This window comes from Haplochromis burtoni, unplaced genomic scaffold (genome assembly GCF_018398535.1).
Source record: "Haplochromis burtoni strain Fernald_Lab_line unplaced genomic scaffold, NCSU_Asbu1 Contig_1166, whole genome shotgun sequence".
In the NCBI taxonomy this organism is placed as follows: domain Eukaryota; kingdom Metazoa; phylum Chordata; class Actinopteri; order Cichliformes; family Cichlidae; genus Haplochromis; species Haplochromis burtoni.
The window spans coordinates 55850-68955 of NW_024583527.1; the positions used below are offsets into that span (position 1 = coordinate 55850).

Consider the following 13106-nt stretch of genomic DNA (forward strand, 5'->3'; position numbering starts at 1 on the left):
AGCTCACCTCCCTTGTCAACTGCTGACCAACTTCAACAGTCAGCAATTGAAAGTCTTTAGACTTACTGTTGCATGTTGTGGTTCGCCAGCTGCAGAAACCTTAAAGGATCCGCAATGGGTGGTGAATGCAGCAGAGCGTATCATTAGTGCAACTCTAACCCCCTCAGTGATATTCACACTACCTACCAAAAGAAAGACAGCTGGATTATAATGGACCACACCCAACCCAGACCTCACTTATTCTTTCCCTTGCCCTCTAGGAAAGTTTTCAGGTCAATAAAGTTCAAAAGCAATAGACTAATAAACAGTTTCTTTCAACTGGCAATACCCCTCCCTAAGATAATTGTATTGAATCTGGAAACACATTTTTAACATGCCATTCTCTCCTCCTGTGACACTCATTTATTAAACTGTGTCAACAAATCACTATTTCTCCCTCTCCTAGTTCACTTAAACACAAGGTGATTTACAGACTAAATTTGATCTTATTCCCACTAGGGATGCAGAGCGACTTCTTTTATGATCATCCTCACATATAATCCCTCAGATAAAAGATTCATCGGGCACATTGCATGGGTATTCCACCACTATTAATGCAGTTTTTCACTCATTTTATTTGTCTTTATATCAATCTGAATCTCCATCTGACTCCACTGAAATTAGTTAATTTCTAGACACCCCTAGATATGATAAACTCAGATGCTGCTAAAGAACTTGGGAAGCATGAGAAGCATACGAAGTAATAGATCTCCCGGTCTGGACAGATTCCCTGTTGAAGTCTTTAAAAAATGTCAGGATAATCTGTCCCCATTACTGCTTGCGGTATGTAAGGAATCATTGCAACATGACACTCTCCCCCCTACTCTAACACAAGCTTCAATAAGTCTCTTAAAATAAGATAAGGGCACAAATCTTTGCATCTTAGAGACCTCTCTTCTTAATGATGTGAATGCCAAGATCATTGCTAAAGCTTTGGCATGTTGTCTGGAAAATATTGTACGAACTATTGTTTCACAGGAGCAAACTAGATTTGTTAAGGGGAGGCAACTATTTTTTCATCTCTGTACACTGTTAAACATCATCTACTCTAAAACTACCACAACAACACCTGAATTAGTGATCTCAGTCGACGCTGAGAAAGTAAATTTGGGTTGGGAAATGTATTTATTTCCTGGATACATCTCCTTTATACATCTCCTCTGTCACAGTGTGCCGAAGCAGACTATGAATTGTGAATAGTCAACCCAAATAAAGACACAAAGGAACTGCATCATGACACTGATTATATCTCACACCAGGGGCGATTTTAACCCACTTTTGGGGGTGCTTCAGCACCCCCAAAATGAATCAAATCACCCCCAAAGATTTCTTACTTTTTTGACAATATTTGCTGTTTGTGTGACACACTACTAAAAATATATAAAGCATACAGTACTTGGTTGAGATGTAACATTTTAACAACAAAAGTATAGATAACCCCCCCTCCCATAATGGTTTGTTCCAGCTCGCCTCTCCCCTGCTCTGGCTCTAGCGCCCTTTCTGCCAGAGCGATGGTGGGTAAGACGCAGCGGAGCGGAGGTGTAAGTGCCTGGCTTAAAACAAGACATATTAGCTACATTTAACCTTCAGTTACTCTTTATATAGTTGGGTAGGAGTCAGACCATGTTTCTTTTTAGCTGAAAAACATTACACCCAGGTAACCTGCAGTGTTGAAAACATGTTTTCCGACGATGTTTGCTACCCTACAATCCGTTCTGTTCTGTAGTAAAATCAGCGACATTTGACCGTCCTGTTGCTCCCGTTGAAATGTATACAGCCTATTTAAAATCTAAAACTTAAAATTGTCCGTAGCCTGCTGTTGTTACCACTGTCCTGTTAGAAATGGATACTAACTAGCTAACTGACTGAATGCCCATTAACCTTATAACTCCTGTGTGTGTGTGTGTGTGTGTGTGTGTGTGTGTGTGTGTGTGTACAGCGAGACAGCCATGTTTATAAGGGATATAAGGAGTTTCAAAAAAAGGAGCCACATTCAGGTAAAAGTGTAAAATCAAATGATCCGAATCAAGAATAATTTGTTGATAGCTGTTCGTATTTATTATTTTCTGAATGTGTTTTGGTTTTTGCTTTTGGTTGAAGTATCTGAGTAGTGGATTTTTGTTAGTGATCTTATGTATTTTTTTTCATTATTAATGTATTTTCAGTCTAATTGATACATCATATTTGTTTGATTTGTCAGTGCTGAATAGGGAGAGAGGAGGAACTGGTTAGGGAAGTAAATGTCAGGAGAAAGGTAAGAAAACAGACAAGGAACAGTGAAGATAGACATGGCATGTTTAAACTTGACAAGAAAAATAAATATTTGTAGCTCACTAGCAATAGAGTTTGTGTTGTCCTATATGTTAGAGCTGTATATCAGAATCAGTAAACAAATGGGTTGAAACATTGGACACTCTTACCAATCATTACCATAAATTGTTATTTGATTGGGGAGATTAAAATTAATTATATATTTTTATGTGGTTCAGCCACAACTCTACTAAAACCTCAGCCAGTAATAGGTAGGCCAACTTTTGGACCGTCCAGTTGTCTGTATGACTGCCGCAGTACGTGCACCACATTTGCACACTATCAGAAAGTGCAAAACAGCCCTGGTGGAGTGAGGAGCTGTAAAGAGAAGCAGAGTGCTCTGTTCTAAAAATCTTTTAAGCTTGTTTCAAAGATTCTGTACTGCAGCTTTAAATGTTTTCCAAAAGCACACATACACTTATCAGTGTTTCTCAAACTTTTTACAGTGTGTACCACCTGATAAAAAATGTCAAGCTCTCCTAAGTACCACTATGAAAGCATGAAACTCATAAATCTTACAACACAGATCCTCCAATATTAATATGTATACCTGACACATGCATGCATACAAAACAAGTCCACCATCTTTCCAGTGGGATTAAGGCCAGGATACCTAAGCTAAGGAAATCCTCGAAAGTTGGTTTTGTTCATCTGGACGTAACAGTTTCCAAGTGACTCCTTCAGTCGACTGAAGAAGTCATATGAGTGATGAAACATTTCCCCCACTAAAAACCCTAGGTCCAGTTGAACAGAATCAGCTTTTTGGACATAATCAGATAGCTTCAAACACCATACAAATCAAGTGAACACCAAGTAGTTGTTTCTGTTATACTTTTGACATGAGGTCTGCCTGAAGGACTCTGGTATTTGGTGTATTGTAATGTATTGAAGCATGGAAAAGTCCTCAAGGTAAAAAAAAACAAAACAACAAAAAACAAACAAACAAAAAAAAACTGGCAGGCATGTATGGGTCTAAGTATAGTCTTGCATTCATTCTCTGATGACTTATTTACACCACTGAAACTCAAATGGACCCAAGTGGATGCAGAAAGACAGACTAACACTGATGTTAGGGGTCATGAAATTAATTAAACAAGCTGACTGAATATTCACAACTATGTACTAAACATTGTGACTGTGTGATATATCTATAAAGTACGAATGTTTGTTACCATAATTTCAGCCTTTAAATTTATTGGTTCCATAGTCCAAAGGATGTTTACCTATTTTTTAGGATATTAATACATTAATGTCTTAAAAATAGCTAAACTAAAAACTAGTCCTTTGTGCTTCAGACCTGCAATACCAGGATCATTCAACTCTTTGACTGACATTGCAACAGTGTTATTGAGCTGAATGGCCCAGGTGCTTTCTATTCAAAGGCAAGCTCTTTAAAGGTAGCTAACACCTCAATCTATTATTTCCCAGGGCCACTGTATGTTTTGTTATATGTTTTTTTTTTTTTTTAAATGAATACAGTCACGAGTCAAAAGGTGTCATTAATAGTAGTGACTTCACCTAAAACTTCTGGCAGCTAGATTCAATAATAGATTATCTATTTGAAAATGAATAATTAACTTCTGCTGGTTGTTTGCTATACATTTTGGAGTTAACAAGAGGAAGTTGGCATATACCTAATTTTATAGAAGCTAAACCATAGGAAATAGATGTCTCAAAGGAAACTGCTAATAAAGGGCACAGAGGGAACTGCTTTTTTCATACTTCCTTGGTTTAAATTTAAAAAGTATTTGTATTACAAGCAGACTGTAACAGATCACTGTGATGTCTACTTTGACTGTTGGGGGAAAGGAACACAAGTCACATTAACCTCTGGTAAGTAACAATCTAATTTATTTTGAGCAGAATTCTGTATTTGTCATTTAATGAAATATTGGTTACACTGTGTGCTTAACTGATATGGACGGTAAAGTAAAACATCTGTGTAAATGACAGGTTTAAACTGTTTATTAGGTTAGTTTTAATCATGTGACAAAAATATTTTTGCACTAAAGTGCAATTGAAATCTGTCACTGTGATGACTACTTTGACTACTGGGGAAAAGGAACAACTGTGACTGTCACAACAGGTAACAAAATATATGTATTTTGTTTTCTACAGAAATGTTTTAATTCCTTTTTTAATTCATTAAATTTAGACTTCAGTGGCATCAAGCGGGTTTTAAAGGAACTTGTTTTTGTGTGTTGGATATACTGAGATATTACACTGTGATAATGCTTTTGATTACTGGGGGAAAGGAACAATGGTCACTGTCACAACAGGTAATTTTTACTCTGGTAGTTAAAACCTTTGTGACCTTTATTTCAATCGGAACATAACTATGTAAACAGTTATTGAGTTTAGAGTGGTTCTAATTATTTACAAATTCAGAAAAATGTTACAAATTAACAGGATATCCGAGAAATTAGTTTTTGTAAGAGGTGCAAAAGACTCCGTTAACTGTGATAACTGGGCTTTCGACTACCGGGGGAGAGGTACAATGGTTACAGTCACAACAGGTAAGGCAATTGAAATATGCCCTTAATCTTAAGATTTTGAATTAGAAACATTGATATTTTTAAAAGAAACTGTGTCAGTGTACACTGTATTCCCACTGTATTTGTAAAATTCTGCAAGTCGAACGTCTGGTAATTTGAAGAAAAAATCAAGTATATCAAGATGGAAAGTCTGTTTTTGTATGAAGTGGTGAATAACTTGTTAGACTGTGACTACGCTTTTGACTACTGGGGAAAAGGCACAATGGTCACCGTCACGTCAGGTATGAATTGATGTATTTTTCACTAAAGACAGAATTTTTTTTTTATCCACTACTACAATGTTGATTCATCTATTGGGATAAATTCAGCAAAGAAAGTCATTATTGGAACACTTTGTAGCCAAAAGAGCAAAGAATTTGTAAAACACTGAACATAGTTTATTTCTTTGTTATAACTATATCAAGAAGTAAGTGTTTCTTTAATTTTCTTTGAGACCAAAAACAGAATGTCGTAGTAATTAATTTTTGTAAGAAATAAGACAAGATTTGGTTAACTGTCATAAATGAGCTTTAGACTACTGAGAAAATGGCATCAAGATAAAAATGTCCTCAGGTAAGACTTCTCCTATGTAAAATCTGTATAGGATATGCAGATTTTTTGATATTATGAATGAACTAGATTCTATACTGTGCTACGGTGTTTTTGACTATTGGGGAAAGGGGACAACAGTCACTGTTTCATCAGGTAAGATTACCATCTCATTTCAGAGATCACTGCTTAAGTTGGATCAAATTTATTGTGTTTTTGTAAGAATTTGCCATCAACACTGTGAAAGGACATTTAACAACTTTACGCTATGCTTTACTAATGACTTTTGTTCATATTCTACATTTAAAGTAATGTTCTGATTTATATGTCGACAAACAGAAGAGTAAACTTATAATAGTATTGGGGAAGGCTGGTGAACCAACTGCCTCTAAAAAATGTTGTAGGGAAGGATTCGGGCACTTGATTTTTTTTTCTATTAAACATTTAGAAACTATAATCTCTTTATTACTCTTTATTAAACAAAAGGATCTGCTCAGGTGTTTTCTCTTTAATCAATTCTAAGTGAAAATGTGTGGTATATATACTGTTATATCTATAGACTGACAGAGAAGTTTAACTTATTAATAATATAATATAATGTGATATAATGTGATATAATATACTGTATAACACTAATGGAGAGTGATTAATAAATTGGGACATAAATCGGGGCATTTGAAATGATAAACATTTAAAATATAATGTCTTTCATGATGGCCTTTATTACGCAACACAATCAGCTCAAGTGTTTTCTCTTTAATCAGTTCTAAGTGAAAATGTCTGGTATATTATTGTATTTCTATTCTGGTATCTTAATTACTGTTGTCTCCCCTTTCTTAGCCACTTCAACTGGACCCACTGTGTTTCCTCTGGTACCATGTGGCACTGAGAGCGGAGATATGGTCACTCTTGGCTGCCTTGCCACTGGCTTTAACCCTCCTGTGGTGACTTTTTTGTGGAGAAAAGGCAGCACTCCCTTGACAGACTTCATCCAGTACCCTGCAGTACAAAAAGGCAATGTTTATACTGGAGTCAGTCAAGTCCGAGTGAGGAAACAGGACTGGAATGCAAGACAGAATTTTCAATGTGCTGTGACTCACGCTGCTGGGAATGGACAGGCTAGTATCACAAAACCACGTAAGCCTTGTGCTAAGTCACATTTAATCAGTTTATATTATTCTATTTGACTTACAACAAGTTTACATGAAAGCACTGATAATATATTCCAAAGGTCTGATGTGTAATGCATTACCAAATACAGTAGCCTTGTTCAGTACAAGTATTTAATTTTTTTTTTTTTTTGTTAGTTGATTTCTGAACAGTAATTAAAATTACTCTTAAATTATTACTGAGCAACACCTAGTGATTGCTACCTCTGATAAGAATACAAGTTAGCTCTATTTAGTTCTCGATTTCTTTGGTTCATGGTTTTGATGTTTTGGGAAGAAACTGAACTAAAACTAAACTTGATTGTAAGTTCACTTCGAGCTGCTTATATATTGACAAAGAATGTGAGCATACCAAGGAAAACATTTTTCAACTTTCAAAAACCATAATCCAAATTTAGTTATGGTGCTTATGTCATATAAATGACATAAAAGTAAATACTTCTTATTAAATAGAATGACATATTGATCAATATTTCTCATTTCTGGAGTTAGGTTAATTGGTGATTCTAAATTGCCCAAAGGTGTGAATGTGACTGCAGATGGTGGTCTTTCTCTATGTGTTAGCCATGTGAAAGACTCACGACCTATCCAGGGTGTACCCTCACTCTCACCCTAAGGCAGTTAGGATCGGCTCCTGGTTCATCCATGGAAGATAATGGATGGATAGATTACTAAAATTATGAATAGTATGTAAATTGAAATAAACAATTCCATGCTTTTGCATTTGTACATTTTTGTACATCTATTTTTTTCAGTGGTGTTTGAGCAGAATCCAACTCTTAAACTAATTTCCTCTCCTGATGAGGACGGTACCTATACTGCCTCCTGCTTTGCCAAAGAGTTTGCACCCAAGGGACATGAGATCAAATGGCTGCAAAATGGAGCAGACGTCACCAGCAATATAGATCTGATCAGTACAGTTTCTGAATCAAAAAAGGCAAATGGAAAGAAAGTGTACAACGCAGCAAGTTTTCTCACAGTAAAATCCAGTGATGTGAATGAAGATACGAAATTCACTTGTGTATTTATGGGAGGCCAAAGTGGATCTTTGAATAAAAGTGACAGCACTCTAGGTGAGTAACTGATACTTTTCTTTGAAAATAATAAAATAAAATTTGTCACTATGATTTTGTAATAAAACAAAGTACGACCATAAAACCAGGTATACCTTATGCTAAGTCGTATAGAAATTGTCTTTAGTACTTTCTTTGATTTCTAATGTACTGACATGAAAGTGTTAGTAACAGATTTTAAAAGTTACCCAAACATTTGAAGGAATTTAAATATAATGCAAAAAAGTTGTAGAAGCAGTTTGATGAGCACTAATAGCCAATAAGTTGAGGTATGACACATTCATAAAGTCTGTATCTTTATTCAGTACATGTTGGGTTTTGTGCAGCAGTAGCAATTATTAGTAAAGTATTACTGCACTAAAGCCAGCGATTGCTACTTTTGAGAAGGATAAGAGTTCGTTCTTGATATGAGTTCTTCTATTTTTGGTTGTTGTTGTTTTTGGAAGAAATGATGGTAGAGGCTAACTTCATTGCAAGTACATTTTGAGTCGCTTATGTTAAAAAAATAATCTGAAAACACCAAGGAATAAGTGTTTCACCTTAAATAAAAAGACATTCATTCCCTCCTTTTGCATTTAAACATTTTTGTACGTCTGTTTTTCAGAGGTGTTTGAGCAGAATCCAACTCTTAAAGTGATTTCCTCTCCTGATGAGGACGGTACCTATACTGCCTCCTGCTTTGCCAAAGAGTTTGCACCAAAGAAACATGAGATCAAATGGCTGCAAAATGGAGCAGACGTCACCAGCAATATAGATCTGATCAGTACAGTTTCTGAATCAAAAAAGGCAAATGGAAAGAAAGTGTACAACGCAGCAAGTTTTCTCACAGTAAAATCCAGTGATGTGAATGAAGATACGAAATTCACTTGTGTATTTATGGGAGGCCAAAGTGGATCTTTGAATAAAAGTGACAGCACTCTAGGTGAGTAACTGATACTTTTCTTTGAAAATAATAAAATAAAATTTGTCACTATGATTTTGTAATAAAACAAAGTACGACCATAAAACCAGGTATACCTTATGCTAAGTCGTATAGAAATTGTCTTTAGTACTTTCTTTGATTTCTAATGTACTGACATGAAAGTGTTAGTAACAGATTTTAAAAGTTACCCAAACATTTGAAGGAATTTAAATATAATGCAAAAAAGTTGTAGAAGCAGTTTGATGAGCACTAATAGCCAATAAGTTGAGGTATGACACATTCATAAAGTCTGTATCTTTATTCAGTACATGTTGGGTTTTGTGCAGCAGTAGCAATTATTAGTAAAGTATTACTGCACTAAAGCCAGCGATTGCTACTTTTGAGAAGGATAAGAGTTCGTTCTTGATATGAGTTCTTCTATTTTTGGTTGTTGTTGTTTTTGGAAGAAATGATGGTAGAGGCTAACTTCATTGCAAGTACATTTTGAGTCGCTTATGTTAAAAAAATAATCTGAAAACACCAAGGAATAAGTGTTTCACCTTAAATAAAAAGACATTCATTCCCTCCTTTTGCATTTAAACATTTTTGTACGTCTTTGTTTTTCAGAGGTGTTTGAGCAGAATCCAACTCTTAAAGTGATTTCCTCTCCTGATGAGGACGGTACCTATACTGCCTCCTGCTTTGCCAAAGAGTTTGCACCCAAGGGACATGAGATCAAATGGCTGCAAAATGGAGCAGACGTCACCAGAAAAATAGATCTGATCAGTACAGTTTCTGAATCAAAAAAGGCAAATGGAAAGAAAGTGTACAACGCAGCAAGTTTTCTCACAGTAAAATCCAGTGATGTGAATGAAGATACGAAATTCACTTGTGTATTTATGGGAGGCCAAAGTGGATCTTTGAATAAAAGTGACAGCACTCTAGGTGAGTAACTGATACTTTTCTTTGAAAATAATAAAATAAAATTTGTCACTATGATTTTGTAATAAAACAAAGTACGACCATAAAACCAGGTATACCTTATGCTAAGTCGTATAGAAATTGTCTTTAGTACTTTCTTTGATTTCTAATGTACTGACATGAAAGTGTTAGTAACAGATTTTAAAAGTTACCCAAACATTTGAAGGAATTTAAATATAATGCAAAAAAGTTGTAGAAGCAGTTTGATGAGCACTAATAGCCAATAAGTTGAGGTATGACACATTCATAAAGTCTGTATCTTTATTCAGTACATGTTGGGTTTTGTGCAGCAGTAGCAATTATTAGTAAAGTATTACTGCACTAAAGCCAGCGATTGCTACTTTTGAGAAGGATAAGAGTTCGTTCTTGATATGAGTTCTTCTATTTTTGGTTGTTGTTGTTTTTGGAAGAAATGATGGTAGAGGCTAACTTCATTGCAAGTACATTTTGAGTCGCTTATGTTAAAAAAATAATCTGAAAACACCAAGGAATAAGTGTTTCACCTTAAATAAAAAGACATTCATTCCCTCCTTTTGCATTTAAACATTTTTGTACGTCTTTGTTTTTCAGAGGTGTTTGAGCAGAATCCAACTCTTAAAGTGATTTCCTCTCCTGATGAGGACGGTACCTATACTGCCTCCTGCTTTGCCAAAGAGTTTGCACCAAAGGGACATGAGATCAAATGGCTGCAAAATGGAGCAGACGTCACCAGCAATATAGATCTGATCAGTACAGTTTCTGAATCAAAAAAGGCAAATGGAAAGAAAGTGTACAACGCAGCAAGTTTTCTCACAGTAAATTCCAGTGATGTAAATGAACGAACTGCATTTATGTGTATTTTTACGGGAGGTCAAAGCACATCTTTGAATAAAACTGACAGAGACAACACAGTTGGTGAGAAACTGGTACTTATCTTCATACAAACATAAGCAGTATGATTTTGTAATTAAAAAAAGTAATGCCATAAAATCAGGTAAGCCAGCTAAGTCATATGGGATTAGTCATTAGTCTAGTAGTTTTAGTCAGTTCTAATGTACTGATATGAAAGTGTTAATGATGTATTAAAAAAAAATTCATCCAAAATTTGATAGAATATTTAAAAATAATGCAAAAAAATGTAGAAGCTGTTTGATAGCCAATACACTGAGGGTTAACACATAATACTTCATCTTTTTTAACAATAAACAATAAAACAATAAAATTGTTTTCTTTTTCTCCTCATCAGATATTTCCACAACTGCCGATCCGAAAAACAGTATGTTACAATTACACGCACATCCATCCATCTATCAGCCTACATTTATACATAACTCAATGTCTTCTATTTAAATTGGTACATAAATCTCTCTATTTAACTGAGTATCTCTTTCAGATGGGACAACAGTGACAGTCCACACCCTCCCACAGCTGCACACTGACCCATTAAATGCTAAAGATGAAATCACTCTGGTGTGTCTAGTCACCAGTACTGTGAATAAAATATATAAAATCGAATGGACAGAAAGTTATGGACAAAATTCTGGACGTTATCTTAAAGGCACCGACGTCCCTCTACAGCAGAGCAAAAATGACAAGAAATGGCGAAGTATGAGTCTTTACACCACCACCAAGGAAAACTGGTACAAAAACAATCCAACCAAAATGTTCACCTGCCATGTCCAACCTGGAAATCTTAAAAAATCAGTGTCCGTCGCCCATGGTAATTCCATAGAATGTGACTGTAACTACTAAGCTTTAAATATGATATTTTGTGCTTTTGTCATTCTTTGTCTGTGAGAGTTTTCTATATGAAAACTTGTGCACTTGTGATGTCAGTCACTGTGAGACAAATGCTTGCTTTTTGTTGTCATCGTGTTATTTTTCAACCTGTCTGAGTCACAGTGTCCAATTGCTTTTATGTGTGATGTCTGTTTGAAATAAACGTTGCATGGAGACTCTTTGGTATATGTGTATATGGAAAACTCGAAACAACACTAAAATCAGACATACACACAAAGTGTTCAATTTTTCACTTTTCCATTAACACTAGAGGAAAATTGTATTACTCTAATAAACAAAAAGAAAACAGATTCACATAGATCTCCTCTAACCAAGTGTACTGTATCTTCCACTTCTTAGATGACTTTTGTGATCTGAGTTGGGACAATATCATCACTGAAGACGATTTTAGCAGCCTGTGGTCCACAGCTTCCTCCTTCATATTCCTCTTCATATTATCTCTGTTGTACAGCATAATTATCAGCCTTCTTAAGGTAAACATTGAGATTGTGTTTTCTGCATTTCAGTTTTATTGAAGACCAAAGTCTGTGAGTTGCAATGTAGGATACATTTAATTACAAGAAAATGCAGTACATGGAAACTTAAAAGAATGCTCAAAGATCAAATTATTAAAATAAATTAGGAATTAAGAATTTAATGTTCTGTTTGCACTTTTTAAAAGCACGCCTTTATCATGAAAATTATATAATTAGCTTTTTAAAGGAGGAAAAAAATGAGTGTAATTTAGAAATGTTTAGGCTATAATTTATTCCAGAACTATCTCCTGTAATAAGATTCATTAAGATGTAAATTCAGGGTAAATTAAGGTTTACTAGTAATAGTAATTAAATGACTGGTCTTAACAATTTTTTTTAAACTTTCTGATGTTTTTATTTTGCAGATAAAGAGATGATAACAAATGGGATGGAATGGGTGCACTTCATTTCTAATCTGTTTTTAAAATGTATTTTTCATTTTATTTTTATGCACATAATCATTTATTTTTATTAAATGGGTGTCATATATAAATACCCAATTAAGAGATGTACAAAAATGTGAAAAAAAAAGGTAAATAAAATGAAACTACATATTAAACTGCATCTTATGGTCATTTCACTTCTGTAAATGCTTCATTAAATTAAAGTTAGGTTGATAAGATTCAGTAAATAACATTTGGCACTTTAAATATTAAACAGAATATGAATGTGAGCATGTAATAAACATTGAAAGCATTTTTGATGTCACTCTATCATTTCTCGAGGTTTCTAAGAATAACACAACAGCATTTGAACTCAATGTACCGTAAACCTCTGTTATCAGTTAGAGCCTGGAGGTTTTGAGTTTCCTGCTGCACCCATGGGACCACACCTGCACAACTACAACTGTGCACCAACCATTACAACTGTGACATCTGGCAGCTTATTGTATTTGCATCTTCATAGTTCATTTGTGTCACATTTCCAAATTCCTGTTATCAATTAAGGCCTGATGTTTTTCAGTTTCTAAACATGTCATCTTTAGAGAGCTGCTTCTCTGCACGTTTGGGGCCACATTTGTATAAGTGGATTTCTTCAAATCCCAAAAAACATCTTGTTAGATTGCACATGTATCCAGCTATAAGTTGATACACATGCCTTCAGAAGGCATACATGCTTGCAGACAAAAAGAATATATGCTCAAAATGTGAACACTCCCTCTTAAACTGCATTCATGAAACTATATAAAAAAACAAAACACCCAGCACGCCCCTGCGGGCGGTTTATCCTTCAAGCTCGGGTCCTCTACCAGAGGC

General features: G+C 35.0%; 1 gene segment (V, D, J or C); it reads left to right on the forward strand.

Annotated features, from left to right (window-relative positions):
* Positions 1-4557: 4557 nt before the first annotated feature.
* Positions 4558-12864, forward strand: LOC102311595. The segment is given in 10 exon segments: positions 4558-4628; positions 6273-6569; positions 7357-7674; positions 8279-8596; positions 9203-9520; positions 10127-10450; positions 10782-10811; positions 10929-11255; positions 11675-11808; positions 12216-12864. Coding segments are annotated over 10 exon segments (2097 nt in total).
* The last annotated feature ends 242 nt before the right edge of the window (positions 12865-13106 follow it).